Source organism: Anabrus simplex, chromosome 14 (assembly GCF_040414725.1).
Source record: "Anabrus simplex isolate iqAnaSimp1 chromosome 14, ASM4041472v1, whole genome shotgun sequence".
NCBI lineage: Eukaryota > Metazoa > Arthropoda > Insecta > Orthoptera > Tettigoniidae > Anabrus > Anabrus simplex.
Genome location: NC_090278.1, coordinates 86591695 through 86612395, shown reverse-complemented (window position 1 = coordinate 86612395; position 20701 = coordinate 86591695). Strand labels below are relative to the sequence as shown.

Below are 20701 nucleotides of genomic sequence, written 5' to 3'. Positions count from 1 at the left end.
AGTAGAAACTCTTCAACTGTTCTTCTAAGAATTGGAAATGAGGAGATGGATATTGTTGACAAATTCCAGTACTTAGGTAGTGTTCTGTCCTCAGACAATGCCATACATCAAGAGATCAGTAACAGAATACAGAAAGCTTCTACATTCCATCACACTGTACGTCAAAGATTTTGGGATGATAAATTCTGTTAATTTCCAATATCAGCTTATATAAAACTAGCTGTTACCCACGGCTTCGCTGACGAAGATTTGGTAAGTTGATAAAAATGAATTGTTCCTGGGTACTGCACTAAGACATTATCTGAAATTACCTAAAAGTATAAAAACATGCCAGAAAATTGCATTTCATGTACCCCAGAACCTTTTTGTAAACCACATTTGTGGCATTGCCTTTTGGGGCTAAGATAACTAGGCTACTGGCAGAGCTAAATCTGGAACATGCGACATGGAACTCTACATGTGACAAACAGTCCTCTTTTAAGTTAAAAAAAAAAAAAATTCTTTATTTCTAAAGGAGGTTCCAAATACCAATTTTCATGTCTGTAACATCTTAGTTTTTGAGATATAAGTACCCTCATAAAGAGAAAATTCAACTCCTCCTTCATTTATTTTTGATCTCCAGCTTATGTATATTTTCAAAAAAAAAAAAAAAAAAAAATTACATGTTTCTTTGTTTTTAAAGGGGATTACAAATACCAATTTTCATGTCTGTAACTGTTATGATATTATATTCTGTAGATATACTCATTTTAAAACTGCCCCACTCCTTGGCTGAGTGAACAGCGTTGAGGCCTTGGTTCATAGGGTTCCAGGCTGGGTCGGGGATTTTAATCACGTGTGATTAATTCATCTGGCTCGGGGACAGGTTGTTTGTGTTTGTCCCAACACTCTCCTCTTCATATTCACTCAACACACCATATTACCAACCACAACAGGAACACGCAATAGTAATTACATCCCTACACACAGGGCTAGCGTCGGGAAAGGCACCCAGCCATAAAACACATGTGCGGCACAGTTCGCGCCCACAACCGCACAGGTCTGGGAAAAGCGGTAGAAGAAGAAGATAATCATTTTAAAAATTCACCTGCTTTTTTTATTATTTCATTCCCTTAAGTGGATTTTCCAAAAAAGTGTGTTTATTTATTTTTAAAAGAGATTCCAAGTACCAGTTTTAACGTCTGTAACATCTTCAGTTTCTGGGGTATATGTATCCTCATATAAAGAATTCAACTCCTTCCTTACTTCTTTTCACACACCCCCCTCCCCTAACCCCTTAAGTGAACTTTCTGAAAACAAATATTTGTGTTCTTTTATTTTTAAAAGGAGATTCCAAATCCCATTTTTCGTGTCTGTAACATGTTAGGTTTTTGTGATGTATTGTAGATAATCTCGCTGCTGTAAGAACACTGGAGCTGACGTTGCCATGGTTACGGCAGTTCATTTCTTTATCCGATTCCTAGAGTGGAGGTAGTGTGGTGCCAATATCTCTATGACAGTTGGTTTTAGGGCCTTAAGACATGGTTTTCAGGCTCGTAGGGCTTTCCAAGTTTTGTTCTTTGCGTCAAGGGGCTTAAATTGAGCTTTGTCTTGTCCTTGTATGACAAATTTGATATTTTGCCTATGTTAGCCTAGTATTTTTATATATCCACCATGCACCCCCCCCCCCACCCCCCGCCGCGGATTGTTTTGAAAATAAAATACAGCTCATGTCCGTCAGGGATAATGAACATTTACATTAGTAAAATAATTTTTAGAATCGGTTCAGTAGTTCCTGAGATTAGACATTACATACAAACAAACTTGACCCCTATATATAATAGTATAGGTATATCTGGTACTGTCAAATGGGGTAACTTTGGACATATTTTTCACATTCTTCATTACAATACTAAAACTGCTCACTCATAGGAATAAAAACTGTCGTATTACCTTCATCATGATCTTAACTTACTGCACATGTTCTTATCTTCAACAAATTAGTGCACTGAAATTGCAAATAATTTTTTTTGTTAGTGTCCAATGTTACTTCCTGACATGGGTAACATTGGGCATGGGTATAAACCTCATGCTAACTGTCTGTATACATGCTCTGGGATAATTTTGAAGATGCTAGTATTAAGAGAGAGGTTAAGAATGTAAACTATGAAACAAATGTTAAATGAAAAAAAAAAAAAAAATCATATGCTTGATAATTATAATAGCATAAACTATACTTAATAAATTAAGGTAAAAGTTATTGGAAGATGTTTTCAGGGTGGATGTGTGAGTACATCTCTTGGCAGGCTTACTGGTGGTAGCAGTCCTCACTGGCAATATTTTTCCCAGGCTGAAAATGAACTTTCTTTCTGCCATTCTTCCTTGTTGGAGTCTCACAATACAAGTTTCCAGGAATGTCTACTACAGCAGAGGAAACAGAACTTCAGACTTCAGTGGTACCATTATCGGTCCTCTCTTCTGGCATCGCTTGAGCACATGGCTCTTCATCAAGAGGATGTATTCTGGATTTTAAATCTGTAGAATCTCATCCTCCTTCATATAACCTGGACAAAAGCTAGTCCAAAAGTGCAGGAAAACAGAGATTGCACAAAATTATGTGCTAACTTTGTTATTAACAACACTGCAATGAGTAAAACATAAATTTAAAATAGCATTAATACTGTGGGATTTATTTGTGGTAACCATTCAAAAGTTACCCCCGAAAAAATGAACCTCCATTATTAGGAAACTCAATGTTTGCATAAATTTCATCACTGTTGCAAATTTATCTTAACCATATCAACAATGTATCTGTAGCATAAAACAAATAATTCTAAGCTACACTGGGGAGATAGTATAGAAAGTTTGACCATATCTTTCAACAACAGCAGAAACAATGCTGGATCCTTCTTTACCTCCAAAACATTAACAACTGAACACAAGAGGGGGAGATGTAAATTCAGTAGTCATGTTCCTAGCAACATGGCAAAACTAAAAGTACCTTTTGCTATGATGAATCAGAGACTAGAGAAACAAAAAGAAAGACTTGAATTGTGTCCAAAGTTGCCCCTTTTGACGGTACCTATACCGACGTATGGTCTGGAAGCTGCAACACTTGCTGGATCAACAGAGTCATCTTCAGGCAATAGAAAGGAAGTTTCTCTGTTCTTGTCTACAGAAAACAAAAATGGATAAAATAAGGAAGGTGGGTATCAGGCAGCAGCTTGGATTGGTGAAAAGCTTGCTGGAGATGAAGAGATTGCAATGGTATTGTCACATGGAAAGAATAAATCCCCATAGGACTTCTCGAGCATACTTTGACGGCAGTGTTCTTGGGAAGAGACTGAGAAGACCTCGTGATGTTTGGGAGAAACAGATTTTCAAGGACAGGACGCACTGGAGGAGGCTCAAACACAACCGCACCCGGCTGCTGGAGCGAAGAAATGATGATGATGTATTATCTCATCATGGTAGTAATTCAGAATGAATCAACTTGCAGCAAAGTGAATGCAGCAAGCTCGCAGTTACAGTCAATAGTATTTTGAAGAAAGAAGTTAGCTCTCAGATGAAACTATCTTTACACCAGTCTGTTTTCAGACCAATTTTGCTATACAGGAGTGAAAGCTGTGTACTAAGGATATATTATTCATATGTTAGAAACAAGAAACATGAAAGTAGCAAGAATGATCACTGGTACAAACTAGTGGGAGCAATGGTGGGAGGATACTCGGAATGAAGAAATAAAGGCTAAATTAGGAATGAATTTGATGAGTTCATATAAGTATAAACCGGCTCCGGTGGTGGTGTCACGTAAGGCAAATGGAGGAGGATAGGTTACTTAGGAGAATAATGGACTCTGTCATGGAGGGTAAGAGACATAGAGAGAGACCAAGACGACAATGGTTAGACCCAGTTTCTAATGATTTAAAGAGAAGAAGTATAGAAGTAAATGAGGGCACAGAGCTAGTAACGAATAGAGGGTTGTGGACACATTTAGTAAATTCACGGAGGCTTGCAGACTGAATGCCGAAAGGCATAACACTCCATAATGAAGGTGTATGTTTGTATGTATGTATGTATGTATGTATGTATGTATGTATGTATGTATGTATGTATGTATGGTGTTCTCCCCAGGATCTTCTTAATGGACACACCAATTAAATAGTTCAGTTTTGCAGTTAATGTTTACCTGTATGATATTACTGTTAATGTCCTGAGGGGAATAAATTGAAATATTATCTTCTTTTTTTTTTTTTTTTTTTTTTTTTTTTTACATAGTATTCCCCACCCAGCTGGGGAAAATTTCTGAGAGAACACTGATGTATGTTCTGTATGTTTCAATCAGTGAAAAAGCCAAGCCAAGCTTGCAGTTGTATGTGGCTTTCAATCTTGCAGGTATAAGCCACAGGGTATCATATTTTACATTGGACTCCGAACCACAGTAAGACCAATGAAATGACTGGGAATCTAAAATCATAGACGGACCGATGTACATATGTCAAACTGAACCGCACATGTATAGGCTATTGTTTGTCCTGTCTGGTATAAATACTAAGTATCAGATTAATAAGTACAAACAGAAAAATTATTTTATGTACATAGATAACCAGTGTGTTGTAATTCTTCCTGTTTTGTCTCTCCACAGACTTCATCGAAGCAAGTGCTGAGGATGATGAGACCAGAAGTTGGCAGCATCAGCAGTCTTCAGAGGATATTCTCATCAGCTCGTTCCGATGTCTCTGGATCCATCATAGCAGAAGGCGAGAGTTGGGGAGGGAAATCAGTACTGATGAGACCTGATGACCAGCTGGAACTCAGTGCAGATGTACTTACTTCTACACTCTACTGAAACTAATCTTCTTTTTTGTAATGATGTCCTACAGGTGCAGGGTAGGCAGGGTCAATGGTCTGTCACTGTGAAGCCCCGTACTTTTCTGATTACGTATTATTTACCGTAGGGACACTCCTGGATATTCAGCTTTTTTGACATAGAGCGTAAGGGAGCTATAGCCAGCCCAGTGCTGTCTGATACACATTGGACCTAAGACAGATTGGCATTTACTTATCCCATAGAACTCTCGTGACCTCCCTCCATAACATCCGTGTGGCATTAATCCTTGCCCTTACTTCTTTGTCAATGCAAACATCATTCTTCAGATGGAATTTAATGTACCAAACACTTTCTACTTTGGGTAAAGGAACTCAATTAACTTGTATAGAACCTGGTTTCAGCCAGGTTTCCCAGTACAGTCAAACGTTGATATCTTGAATCTCTATTACTTGAATTTCCAGTACCTCAAAATAATTTCACCTTCCTTACCGTCTGTTCTATTCTTCATGTGTATTTATTTTTCTATTATTGTTGCACAAATTTCTCCATTTCTCTGAGCAAATCCTCCATAGGCACTGAATGTATTCTGTAATCAAATTTTGAACAACATTAACTGAGCAGTACACTATATAAGGTTTATGTGTTATTGGACCTTAGCGTACTACAGTATATCTTATCTGTCCAGCCCTGGTGCATTGACAATAGGCAGCTGAAGCTGTATGAACCCTCTCTTGGATCGTCACTTGACCAGGTGTTAGGTGCACTGACTATTCTTTGATCCTACATACAGAGTCAGTCAAATGTAAATGTTTTTACAGCAGTGACTGTTGTTGAACAGAATATTGAGACTGAAAAACATGTTCTTCTACTGTATGTATTCTGTCTTCAACAGCTTGCTATAATAAGTGGTGTAATCACCCGGGTAAAAGTCTAATGGGGCTTTCGGTTCCAATCTGTAGCTAGCTTCAGGTAGTTCCAGTCCCTATTTTTAGATGGCGCTGGAGGTTATTCACAACATGTATATAGTTGTAGACAGGTTCTCTAGACGGCAGGCAAATGACCATGAAATGTGCGATTTTAATAATTTAAGGCCGTTTGCCTCGAAGTGAAGTATTTCAAATCTAACCTTAATCAGCAGGCCCTTCTGACAAAGAATTACTCATATTATTGGGATAATATTGCTGGATTGCATCAAATCTGACTACTCAATCGATTAACCTTGTTCGAACTCATATAAATTTTAAGTGATAGTTTCCATGGTGATGAATTCCAAGTGCCCATGTGCCTGCACTATAAATCTTTGCTCCTTGTGCTTGTTTATTATAGAAATATATCTTTGCCAGTCCTCCTGAAATCCTGTATTTCCTGTTTGAGTACACCTCAGGGACTGGAAGCCAAATGGTCGTATAGTACTTGGATATGGATGTGATACCCATATCTTGCGTATGCTGTGCTCTGCTGTCTTGCTTTTGAAGGGATGTATTATTTGAAATAGGAAAGGTAGCAATGATCCATCTGCGGAAGATCTGGAAAGAAAATAACATCACCATCAATAAAAAAAAGAAGCTTGTTGAATCTCTAATCTTCTCAGTCTTCTTGTATGGCGCAGAGACGTGGACCATCCTCAAACGTGATTGTGAACGGATAGAAAACTTTGAAATGTGGTGCTGGAGGAAAATGTTAAGGATTCCTTGGACAGCACTTCGCACAAACACATCAATCCTGAACCAACTTCAGATAAAAGTTCGTCTATCGAGTAAGGTCTCTCAACGGGTCGTACACTACTTTGGACATATAATGCACAGAGATGGTAGTCTTCAAAAGCTGATTGTTGAGGGCAAAGTCCGGGGAACCAAACGAGGACGAGTACCAACGCGATGGATTGACATGGTGAACAGCCCCCTACACAGTTCTCTCAGAGCAACCACACTGAAAGCTTTAGATAGGGAAGAATGGCGGAGTATGGTTCATCGGCTAGATGGCTGAATATTATGATAGTCATGATGCCTCAGTCATGAGGCAAAAAGAAGAAGAAGAAGAAGAAGATTATATGTCATAATATCAGCTTTATGTTAATGTGTCATACATTCATTTCAAGGTAAAGCTACTTTCGAGTGAGAGGTTATAGTTGAGGTATGCCATGTGAACTAGCAGTATCAGATCATTATTTACAACATATTTATTTTTCTGTTACTTGAAAATAAAATAAAAAATGAATTATAAAATATGAATTATGAAATACTTAAAGTTTGTTTTTACATGGTTAAATAACACTTGTGACAGTATCAAGCCATAGTTACACGTGATTTGATTACATGCAGTCCTCAAAGGTGGGAATTCTCTATATCTCGAAATTTCAACAACTCAGAATAAAATTCAGCCCCTGAGGTGATTCAAGATATTAAGGTTCAACTGTATTTGGTTTTCTGCAGATTCTGCCAAAGGCCAAAGTGGCTTAGGCCATCATGCCATGCTTCAGTCTGAACTTGCATATTTTCCCTGGTGGTAGTAGTGGCAATCATAATGCCACTGGGATGGAGAAGGGTCCACGGGACACCTTTCTGCAAGTTGCAGGTAATGACATCCATGAGCAAGATGAAAAGAATTTGGGGGGAGAGTGCTGATTCCTGGTGTACACAAACTATCAGAGAGAAACTATTTTTAATAGCTAAGAACAACAGAAATAGGTAGGCAAAATAGGCATTTAAAATTATAAAACAGACATTTAAAAGGCACTAACAATCCCTACTTGTTATTGTATATGCTAATACCAATAGCAGCATTTGGAAATTAGAGGTGGTGGAGGCACAGAAATAACCAAAATTATCTAGGTTTGAGGGATACAGCGGCCATAGGGTGTACATCAAAAATGAAAAATGCAACAAAATGTTGTTTTTTGTTTTTGTTATTATTTTTGGATGCTCCCTGAGCAAATTTTGACCTAGAAGTAAAGGTTCACAGTCGACCAACTTAACTGTGGTAATAATAGTTTGTTGAGATTTTGATTCAATCAATCAATCAATCAATCAATCAATCAATCAATCAATCAATCAATCAATCAATCAATCAATCAATGTCTAAAAGCAATGCCTTCTCGATTCAACCATTGTCTTCTGTCTTCAGCTTGTCGTTTCATCTCACAGTAGGAAGTACATCCAAAGTTTTGCATCAATACTTGAAGGAATTGCTTCCTAGGTCGACCTCGTTCCGTCTTTTCTAAGTTCTTTCCTTCTAGTAGATCGGTTAGAAAGGTGATGCACTGTGTGACTGTGTGACCAATGAATTTAGCTATTCTTCTATGCACTGTTATCATCAGCTGTTTCCTCTTCTGTATTTCTCGCAGGATAATTTCATTGTTTTTTTTTTTTTTTTTTTCAGTCCAACTAGTTTTTAGCATTCGCCTCCAGACCCACACCTTAAATGCTTCAAGCCATTTCCTATCCTGTTCTTGGATTGTCCAAGATTCACATCCAGATCAGAGTATGCTCCACACAAATGACATCACAAAACTTTTCCTAATCTCAATATCTAGATGTATATTGGTCAGAAGATTTTTTGTTGCTGAATGCTTGTTTGGCAAGCGCTATTCTTCTTCTTAACTCTTTGATTCTTTATTATTTTTCTCTAGATCTACAGTAATAATACCCATTTGATCCTTTAAATGAGAAAAATAACATGTTCAGCCCATGCCAAAATTCACTCTTTCAAACTCTACATACTGTACAGATAAAAGAAAAGAAAAAGAAAACACGCAGAGAACAAAAATGAGCAAACAAAACAATATTAATAAGAAAGAAGAAAAGAAAAAAAAAATCAAACGTACTCCATGGACATGCCATGAAATTCCTCAGATACTCCGGAAACGTAACCCCCAAAGTGAGGGTCACCACGGTAGTCATTCTCGGCCCTTTCATGCCACGTCCAACGTCTTTCCTGAATATTCCTGTTGTCTTCCCAGAATGTGTAGTTTAAATAAACATAATTAAAGGACATAATAAAGTTGAAATAAAATCAGCAGTATTAAGAATGTCAAAGACCTTCATGCCTCTCTTAACTATACACGCAAACCCTTGCACATTCCATTCCTCCTACCTTATTTTACTTGACCCACTCCAGGTTGCTGAGTCCAGACTTACGTTACATTTTGCCATTGTGTATTCATGCTCACGTATGCTCACGTTGCAATTTTATCCTTGTCAGCCATGCTTAATCAATTTAAATACCAAGCCATACTCCACCTGACATTTGTCATCATGTCCACCAAACCAAAGTTTACAAACAAACACCAATTCTCAATTCTCCTCCCTCTCAGCACTTAAATTCTGCCATTACATATACCACCCTTTCTCCATCTCCACATTTCAGCAATAAATTACCGTCTCTACTGCAATTTAATACCAATACATCATCGCTCAACACTCACATAATATAGCAATAATTAAACGTCCATCATCCATTTGTCATCACGTCCACCAAACCAAAGTTTACAAACAAACACCAATTCTCTATTCACATCCCTCTCAACACTTAAACAAACACCACTTCTCAGTTCTCGTCCCTCTCAACACTTAAATCTGCCATTGAAAAGTACCACCACTTCTCCATCTCCAAATTTCATATCACATTGAATACCAAACCACCTTCATTTACAACTTACTCATGAGTGCACCACTACTTCTCATACCTTTCTAACACCACATTTCAACATATACCACCTCTATTTCCAACACCACCTTTCATCTCTAGCACACACTCATCTACCATACTCAATTTACCATACACTCATACTCATCCTAATACCCATCATAATTACCTACCGAAAACTCCATCTTCCACCAAACCAAAATTTACAAATAGCCAAATTACATTACTACATCTTCATACTTTTCCAACACCACATTTCAGCATCTACAAATATCACCCACTCATATACCATCACATTAAATACAACTTACTCATGAGTGCACCACCACTTCTCCAACACCACATTTCAGCATATACCACCTCTACTTCCAACACCACATTTCAGCCCTAGCACACACTCGTCTACCATCAAATAAATCTCCATCTACAAATACCACACACTCATACACCATCACAACCTTCAAAATATCACTTCATCTTCACCTACAAATACCAAACACTCATTCCTCAACACTGCATTCTTACATCTAACAATCTTTATTTTCACTACTCCCTATACTATTGTTCTTTTTACTTCTAGTGACTACACCCTTCTCATTTCTACCTGAATCCCACATGTCTGTCAGTTTTCTATACTTTCCTGTTTCTCTGCCACCTCTTTTGGCCGCCGCTTCATCACCATCTTCACTCTGTTGTGTTCTTTTGCCTCCACCTTCAGCTCCCATCATCTCCGTTAATCTTCTGCCCTTGCCTCTTTCCCAACTCCTATTGAGACATCCTCCGGTTGCCTCTGACGTCACCTTTTTACCCGTCACTTCCCTTACTTCACTGCTTTCACTCCTCTGCCTTTCTTCTTCACTGCTTATGGTCACCCTTTCACTTGTCGCCTCTTCCTGAACTTCTTCACTGTTAATGGTTACATTTTCACTTAGCGCCTCTCTCTGACCCTCTTCACACATTACACTGTTACTGTTATCTCTCCTCACTTCCCCACCTCTCGTTGCACTGCTCATTTTTTCTTCGTCTTTTTTAATCTTCATTTCTAAGTCCAGCAGTCTATTCACAGACCAGTTCCTCTTCCAATTTCTGCCCGATACCACTAGCTCTTGTCCTTTAATAGTAGCTCTCAGTCCTTGATTTATCGCACGTATCTTGTGTTTTTTAAGTATGTGACCAATGAATTTAGCTATTCTTCTATGCACTGTTATCATCAGCTGTTTCCTCTTCTGTATTTCTCGCAGGATAATTTCATTGGTTCTTTTTTTTTTTCAGTCCAACTAGTTTTTAGCATTCGCCTCCAGACCCACACCTTAAATGCTTCAAGCCATTTCCTATCCTGTTCTTGGATTGTCCAAGATTCACATCCAGATCAGAGTATGCTCCACACAAATGACATCACAAAACTTTTCCTAATCTCAATATCTAGATGTATATTGGTCAGAAGATTTTTTGTTGCTGAATGCTTGTTTGGCAAGCGCTATTCTTCTTCTTATCTCTTTGCTGCAACGGTTATCATTTGTGATTAGACTTCTGAGGTGAGGGAAACTGGTGACTTGTTCCACTACTTTGTTAACAAGCCTGATGTTGGTGTGTTTTTGCTCAGGATGTTTACTTACAACTAATATTTTTGTATTCTTCACGTTGATGTTTAAGCATAAATCTACTAAATTTGATGACAGTATATTCAGCATCTTGTATAATTCCTTTTCTGAGTCTGCAACCACTGCTATATCATTTTCAAATCAAATACAATGGATTTGTTGTCCATTTATTTTAATTCCTTTTGTGTTCGTCTTGAACTTCTTTATAGCTTTTTTGATTAATACAACCTGTGACAATAAAGTTTGGTGAATAGTCCTGTACTATCAACATAGATGAACAATGCACGACAGTGACCTTACTGTCCTTCGAAATAGTCCCCTCCCATAATTATGCACTGCTAAGATCGGCGATACATAACCTGGAAACTTTGCAAGAAGGCTTCCTTTGGGATGGTGTTCAAAAGCCTCGTCATGTTTCTCTGGATGTCAGGAATATCGTCAAATCTCTTTCCTTTCAAAGCAAATTTGAGTCGTGGCAATAGGAAGAAGTCAGAACGATTGAGATCTGGTGAGTATGAGGGATGTTCAAGTTGTACCACCCCTTTTTTTGCCATGAACTGTTTGTTGATATTGGCTGTGTGTGGGCGAGCGTTGTCACGGACAAAAAACTGTGAACCTTGTTTTGCGTACTGGGGTCGTACCCTGCGTAGACATTTCATGAAACAGGTCAAAATTTCAATGTACCGTGCAGCATTCAACGTCATTCCCTCGGGTAGAAATTCCTTGTGGATAATGCCTTGACTATTGAAAAAGGTGATGAGCATCGTTTTGATGCGTAACTTTTCAGCTCTGACCTTTTTCCGATGAGGGGATCCCAGAGAACGACATTCCATGCTTTGCCATTTCGTTTCAAGGTCGTACCTGAGACACCAGGTTTCATCCTCAGTGACAATACCGTTCAAGAAATTTGGTGTCGCATCCGCCGTTTCAACAAAATCCTGTGTAGCCTCTAAACGTGCCTGCTTTTGATCGTCAGTCAAGTGATGTGGCACAAGAGAACACGTTTTCCTCTTTCCTAACTTCTGGGTAACGATTTGTCACACAGATTCACAGTTAATCTGCAGTTCATCTGCCATCATGTGCACAGTTAATCGCCGATCGTTCATGATTAATGTCCTCACCTTTTCAATGTTTTTTCACTGACAGCGGTCATCGGTCTTCCGCTATGGGGGTTGTCAGAAACACTTTCCCGGCTCCTCTTAAACGGGTGAACCACTCGTACACTCACTTCAACGACAGTGCTTGATCTTCATAAACACATACCAGCATCACATGCGTTTCTTTCGGTGTCTTGCCAAGCTTAAAACAAAACTGTACGTTGATCTTTTGGTTGTTCATGTTCTTGTTCGCAGTTCAGAATCAACGCACTAAACACGTACTGTGTCAAACAGGTCTTACACGGTACACACACAGTACTGCACTGAACAACATTGGGAGCAGGTGTTCAAAACCTCCTACTACACAGGTGCAGCATTGCGTGTCGCCAGTGTTGCCGGATTGACCGTTCTGACTTCGTTCACCGAACTTTATTGTCAGATTGTACATCAAAGAGGTATGGTGATAGTGCGCAACCTTGTCTTACTCCCTTCCTGAATTTTATTTCCTGGCTGCTTCCTTTGATGTCTACTATTGTGGTATAATCTTCATAAACTCATAGTATCAGCCTCCTGTCGTTGCAATCTAATCCCGAAGATTTAATAATTTTGAAGAGTTGGTCCCAATTTATATTATCAAAAGCCTTTTCAATATCTACAAATGCTATATATGTGTTTCTGTTCATCTCCATTCTTCTTTTTAATATTGTTGTTAGAGTCAAGATTGCTTCTCTTGTTCCCATCCCTTTCCTGAAACCAAACTGGTCTGGATCAATTTGGAAATCAAGTTTGTTATTTGTCCTGGCTTTTATTATTGACAATAATATTTTGGATGCATGAGAGAGCAGTGTTATGGTTCTGTGTTCAGAGCATTCTACACTACTTCCTTTCTTTGGTATCATAACTATTCTGCTTTTGGTGAAGTCTTCAGGAATTCTGCCACTATCGTAGCATCTGCAGATTACATCATAAAGTAGGTCTTTCATTTTCTCACCCATTTTGATTCAATATTATACAATAAAACTTCCACCAAAGGAACAATAATTACACATTTATTACAATAGAATAAAAGTACAGCGTGATTATACAATTAAAAATAATTTTTTGTGTATTTCCACTATGTATTTTTCTTAATAATCAAAGAATTAGCTCGTAAGACAACAGGATTTGTACAATTTTTTAAAAATTTATTTATTAATAATTCCTAGTTTCAGGTGGCTGAAATGGAACAAAAATGTAATGATTTCTCCACAAAGTGGGGGGAGAATCCCCCCTCAGATCCCTTAATTGTCATCACTGGCTAATACAACCACAAAATAGCTTCACACACTAGTTTATTATCAAATGCCATTGTGGCAGTGAACAACTTAATATCACTAGTTAACAAATTTAAACTTTTTTTTTGCATCTGGTTTGTAAATGAGTGGATTTGCCTAATTTTGGGGTGCTGAATACACTGGTAAAATCAGTTTTTCTCTATGATGTCACATTTCCTAGATATACAGCAGAATAAAAAACGGCAATAGCAAAAATTGACACAATTAAGTCAAACAAAAATACACATTCAGAACGTTTGAAATCAATACTGTTTTGTATGTATATATGGGCATGATGCCAATAAAAGGTCCAAATTAGTTCAGAAGATATTTTCACCTTTAAATGTCTTTGGTTTTTGAAAAATGCGACGACGGAGCTCTTCTTTTGTTTGCCGTTTCATCACTCTACCTAACAAGACCCCAGCAGTAGTCACCCATCATCGAAGGATTCCAATGGCCTTGGTAACGGTGTTCCATGGTAAGAATGTCTTGGTGAAAGCGTTCACCATGCTCATCGCTTACGGCTTCCAAATTTTCCGGGAAGAAATCAAGGTGAGAATGTAAAAAGTTAATTTTAAGCGACATTCTACACCCCATGTTCTTATAGTTGTCCAACAGATCATTCACAACGGTAACATAGTTTTTGTCTTTCCTGTTACCCAAAAAGCCCTTCACAATTGTTTTAAAAGAAGACCAAGCAGCTAATTGGATATCTGTGAGTTTGGTATCAAAGGTTGGGTCTTTCAGCAATTTTCTTATTTGTGATCCAACAAATGTACCCTCTTTCAGCTTTGCCTCACTTAATTTGGGAAACTTTTCTTTTAAGTGATTGAAGGCCTCATCTTCTTTATCCAGAGCTTTTACAAAGTTCTTGATAAGGCCCAACTTGATATGAAGGGGAGGCAAAATGATTTCATCGGGCTCAACCAATGGGGTATTGTTCACATTTATGTTTCCAGGAACATATGACTTCCTTATAGGCCATTCCTTGACTGTATAGTGGTTCTTGGTGTCACGGCTGTCCAAAAGGCACAAAAAGCAGCAGTATTTCGTGAATCCAGCCTGTAAACCTGTAAGGAGTGCAACAACTTTTAAATCACAGCAAAGCTGCCATTCATGATCCTTATATTTGATTGCCTTTAGCAGCAAAGCCATGGCTTCATAAGTTTCTTTCATGTCTACTGCGTAAGCCAAAGATACCGATGGAAATGCATTGCCATTATGCAGTAGTACTGCTTTCAAGCTGGTTTTACTGGAGTCAATAAATAGTCACCACTCCTGTGGATTATGTTGTACACCTAGCTGCATCATCAGACCATTGACATCTCTACATACACACATTGAATTCTGCATATCGAAATATTGAGCGAAGGAAGCACCTCTTGATCTGAAACAGGAAGTTTTTGTTCCTGGAGCTATAAGGTTCCATTGCTGCAGTCTCGACCCCAAGTGTTCAGCTTGCTGTTTCGAAAGTTTTAGATCGCGAACCAAATCGTTCAATTCCTCTTGATTAAAGAGCTGAGGTGAAGTGTCATGATATTGAGGGCAGTACTCTTCTATATGTTCAGTACTTTCTGATTCACTTGACATGGTGTCTGGTTCCGTGGCTTTCAAGTTACAGACAGGAACAGGCAACCCTTCATCATGGGGCACAGGCAAATGCACTGAAGATACATTTGGATACTTTATTTTATGTCTAGTTTTGCTTGAATGTCCCGAAATATTTGTAAGACAGAAGTAAAAGTCTGAATAATGGTCTTTAGGCTCACACCACACCATTGGAACAGCGAATGGCATGGCTCGGCGTTTTCCTTTCAACCACTCGGTTAAGGTTGTAGTACAGGTTATGCAGGCAATATGAGGTGCAAAATTTTTATCTTGATCACCAACAGGACAATCAAAATACAATTTATATGCCTTCTTAACCAAATCAGTGATTGGTTTTCTTTGGGCTTTTGGAGTGAATTTCCCACACGCATAACAAAAGTTGTTGGGGTGGTTTAGACAGCAACGAGATTTACTAGTTGCCATTTTTCTTAGTGTAAGTTTTAAACACAAAATGTTTGCACTATCTTTCACAGGAAACACTCACTGAGGATCTCTTTCACACCACTGGATTACCACACCAACCATTTACTGACGATTTGTAGATCTTCTAGCTCTCCTCTGCAAATCAATAAGAAACAATTAGACATCAAAACAGAAGAACAGCAAAAAGCAAAATACTGAATACAAAAATAAAAAACCTTTAAAAACTAAAAAATGGTACATGCTAGAACATTTTGAAAGGTATATTCAGATTCTACACACCAAAATACATACTAGTTGATATATCACATTCCAGATGCAAAATGGCTGTTGACTAGTGTATTCCTCCAAATGATGTTATCTGTTTTCTGTCAGAATATTGTTAAACTGGGGGAGAAGTACTCCTCCTTTCTACTTCACAGAAAGTTATTGGGCAATATGTCAGTATTCCAATAAATACACATTTGATATTTAAGATCAGCCTTGTCAATACTTAAGAGTTATTTAATTAATTGGTATTTATTTTCACCTATACACCGTACATGTTTTGAAGACCTTAATGTCCTTTTCCTCAGCACTTTTTCTCACATTGCCAAATTTCTCTTGGACCTATTCACTTATTAATAAACACCAATCTTATTCTTAACAAATCCTCTTGTAATCTTTACCACATATTTAGTTCTAAACATCTCTTGGTGAATATATAATATGTGTCATAAATATCATAAACGAGCACTAAACTACACTAGTCTATGCAATCTTATTAAACTGTCCATGAAACTTGATCAACGAGCCAATAGTTAACAGTTCAATAAGTTAGCTGCTATTACGCTGTGCAACGCAGCAGAGATTTTTCGAGTCGACAACTGTAACAAATCAATAGCTATCGGACATATATCTCACCATTCCAGAAACCGGGCATTAATCTCCATTATGATCAGAATTGTTTCCCCTCTTAAACTGCAGTAAATCTGTCATGCTTCTTGCAATGTTATCTTCTTGTTCACTTGATTCCCTGTTCGCAGGTCCAGGAGATATTACAAGAGAATCATCATGCTTTATTGTGTTATGGTATAAAATAATGAATTATTTTATTCACCTGACTTTTCTAATGTGTGAACCATATGCTCCCTTTGCTCCTATTAAATAACTATGAACAAGCTTGCCCCAGCAGCAGAAAAAACAAAGTGTTTTATGCTTTTCAAATTATTTAAAAGCAACAAAAGCAGTTAAATTTAAACATACATTTAACCCCAGATTAACTATGATGGTCAGCTACTTACTAGTTGTCTGCTGCTATGTTGATATTAATGGCACTTGGTGCAATACAGATACCATTGGATTGTCCTTGGCAAGAACAGTTTGTTTTCTGAAGGGTGGGGAAACCAACACCCTTCACTATTTTATTCCAGTAGCCAAAAATATGGGAGGATAAGAAAGAACATGACGATTATCTCGTTCATTTTATTTAACTCCGAAATGACAACACAAAATGGTTAGTAGGACAAGAATGATCATTTTAGAACAGCGGTTTACAGAAACTTCAATCATGTGCTGGTACGCATTATATGCATAGTAACAACAAAAACGGGCAAATACGCTTGATTTTAAGCCACGGTGGTGATGGTGGTGATTATTGTTTTAAGAGGAAGTACAACTAGGCAATCATCCACTATTAACACTAATCCCAGGGGAAAATGAAAGGGATCCGACACTTTGGAAAATCAAGATATCAGCCAAAGAAAGACAAGGGCCACAAAGGGCATGAAAATTAAAAACTCCCTAGGCCTCAAGTCCTCTAATACTGTCAGGGTTGGAAAAGAACAAGAGTTGACCAAGGGAGGTCGGATAGGATAAATTAAAGTGAGGAGCCTTGCACAAGTAAGTGGAAGCAATGCCAGGACTCAGCTGAGGGCCCAGTGGTCACTAACCCATGCTCCCAAGTTAAGAGACCCTGGAGATCCTTTTAGTCACCTCTTACAATAGGCAGGGAATACAGTGGGTGTTATTCTACCATCCCCACCCACAGGGGGTTTTTAAGTCATAAGCCAACACTTCATATGAAATGTGATAGGAATATTCCAAATAATATAAATCGTTCTTCTTCTGTTTTCTTCTTCTGCGCGAATTGGTCACTTAGGACCGCACAGAATCAACATTTGTTGAACTTTCCTCCTTGCCCAGTAGTTCTTCATTTTCATGGATTGTTTTAATTTACGTTCCTCCAACCAAGTGCGTCGTGTTGGTTTCTTCTCATCTTCCTCAAATCCCTTCGTGTGAACAATTATCCTGATTACATTCCTACCAAGCTCGATAGCTGCAGTCGGTTAAGTGCGGCCAGTATCCAGTAATCGGGAGATAGTGGGTTCAAGTCCCACTGTCGGCGGCCCTGAAGATGGTTTTCCATGGTTTCCCATTTTCACACCAGGCAAATGCCGGGGCTGTACCTTAATTAAGGCCACGGCTGCTTCCTTCCACTTCCAAGGCCTTTCCTATCCTATCGTCACAGTAAGACCTATCTCTGTCGGTGCGACGTAAAACAAATAGCAAAAAAAAAAAAAAATATATATATATATATATTATATTCCTATCCTGCAGGTTTGGTCATCCTAACTCATTGAGGTTTTTCTCTACTTGCTTATACCATTTTGATCTCATACATTTGATTTACAAAAAAATTGTGTATTTGATAAGTAAGTCTGTTGTTATTCATACTTTCCAAATGGCTTATAAATTGAATTTGTTGCAGTTTCATTGTATCAGTAAGTTTAGATATTTTAAAATATATTTTCGAGTTGGAGGGTAATGTATTCCATTTTTAATTCATTGCCTTAGATTTTTCTCCTGTTTTTCCTTTTTTAAATCTCTAATTGTTCCTTTAAATGTTTTATGATGTAAATTGAGCATTTATGAAGCATAAAGAGCTTCAGGTTTGATCACTGTTAAGTAATGACGAATTTTACTGTTCTAGTACAAGCATTTTTTGTTATAAAAATTCTTGTGTGTTGAAAAGCAATTTCAATGTTCTGAATTCTTGAAGCTACTGATTTATTTTCATTGCCATTTTCAGTGATGTATTCACCTACCGTACGTATTTAAATTCCTTTGCTCTTGAAATTTTGTTCATATCATTGGTAAGTTCAGGTGGAGCAGTTTTGATATTTGTCATAAATTTAGTTTTCTCATATGAGATTTTATGTCCTATTTTTTCTGTTTGCTTTTCCAGTATAGCAATCTGTTTCTGTGCATCAGAGCTGTCTTTAGCAGTTAATGCCATATCATATTTTATAAAAAATACATAGACCTGTTTATTTCTGCAATGTTTTACATCATTTTACAGCTTAAACATTTAGCTATTTTTCTACATAATCATCATTTCGGTCAATGCATTTTTGTAGACGCTGTGACAGTTTTTGTACGCCCATGTCAAAGCAGCTCGCCGCCATGCTGTTCAGGAAGTTGTGAACCTCATCTTTCATCTCATCGTCGGTGCTGAATTGCTCTCCAGCTAAATGTTCTTTCAACTCAGCGAACAAGTGATAGTCACGGACACGAAGTCGGGACTGTAGGGTGGGTGGGTGGGTGATGATGTTCCACTGAAACTGTTGCAGGAGAGCAACAGTTTGCCGGGCGATGTGCGGGTGTGCGTTGTCATGGAGAATGTTTACGCCCTTGCTCAAAATTCCTCTTCTCCGGTTCTGAATTGCCTGTCTGAGTTTTTTAAGGGTCTCACAGTACCTGTCACCCATTAATTGTGGTCCCAGCGGGCATAAAGTTGACCAGTAATATCCCTTATCAATCCCAATACACTGTTGTCATGACTTTACCGGCAGACTGTGTTTGCTTAAATTTCCTTGGCTTTGGTGAAGAGGGATGCCGCCACTGGCGTGATTGTTGCTTGGTCTCAGGTGTAAAGTGGAACGCCCAGATTTCGTCACCCACGACAATTGAGTCCAAAAAGTCGTCCTGTTCGGCTGCAAAGCGTTGAGAAATGCACGGGAAGAATCAGCTCTTTGCCGCATGTGGTCTTCATTAAGCATGAGTGGCACGCATCTTGCGCACACCTTCTGGTATTTTCATTAAAATTCTGTGAGCAGCGCTTCGGAAAACCTCAGGAACCAAAGTGCAGAGATCATCCAGGGTGATCCGTCGATCTTCACGTGTGATTTGCTCAACCTTCACGACTGTCTCGACCGAATTTGATGGTCTCCTGCTCTTTTGTTCGTTGTGAATTTCAGTCTGACAGGCTGCAAACTCTCTACACCACTTATGAAAATTTTTGACATCCGTGGACGACTCACCATACACTTCCATCAATTGGCAATGGATTTCAATTGGTTCAGTACCTTTTGCGTTCAAAAACCGAATAACTGCGCGCACTTCGCACTTGGCTGTAACATCCAACAGGAGCTCCATTCCTAATGGCTCCCAAGCCAAGACTGAGTGCCTCAGCGCGGTGTGCACATGTTCATATGCGAGCGTGGAAATCACTCTTCACAGTATTGTGACCAACAGCCACACGATGAGTTCTGTATTTATAAAAAAAATAGGAGATCTTATTTCTGATATTACCCTTGTATATATATATATTTTTTTTTTGATTCGTTGTGCCCAGCTGTGGAGCGCGTTTGAACTTATTTTGCACAATGTTTCTTCTTCTTTTCTTCCCAATATCTCTTCATTTTTTCACTGTGTTCCTTTCTGCGTGTTTCTGTCCAGCCTGTATTTTTTCTTGTTGGTTTCTCTGAAAATTTATGTTTGTTTACTAAGCTTCTAAATTTCATTCTATCTTGAATGGTTTCGTCCTCAATACCCATTTCATGTAGATCTTCCTGAATTTCTGCTAACCAATTGTTGCGGATTTTCAGGGTTAGAGCTAGATTTAGAATTTTCTTTGTCAGCCTGTTGTTATCCATTCTGTGTAGGTGTCCGTAGAATTTTAGTCGTCTCTTTCTGATGGTATCTGTGATTTTTTCTGTGAATTGAAAAATTTCGTGTGGTTTCTTTTTCATCCAAATTCCATTTTTGAACTTTGGTCCCAGGATTTTTCTGAGAATTTTCCTCTCTTGTTTCTCAGTGCTTTTCATTTGTGACCTGCCGCCAATGATCAGTGTTTCAGATGCATAAAGTGCCTCTGGTTTGATGACTGTATTGTAGTGTCGTAATTTTGCATTTTTTGATATACATCTTTTGTTGTATCTGTTCCAT

At 38.3% G+C, this 20701-nt stretch overlaps 1 protein-coding gene across 1 annotated transcript in view; it reads left to right on the top strand.

Annotated features, from left to right (window-relative positions):
• Positions 1–20701, top strand: part of LOC136885671 (dynein intermediate chain 2, ciliary) — a 126252-nt gene that overhangs the window by 17500 nt on the left and 88051 nt on the right. The window contains exon 2 of the mRNA XM_068230301.1: positions 4625–4804. Within this exon, the coding sequence (XP_068086402.1) occupies positions 4625–4804 (180 nt within the window). The remainder of the gene's footprint in view (positions 1–4624; positions 4805–20701) is intronic.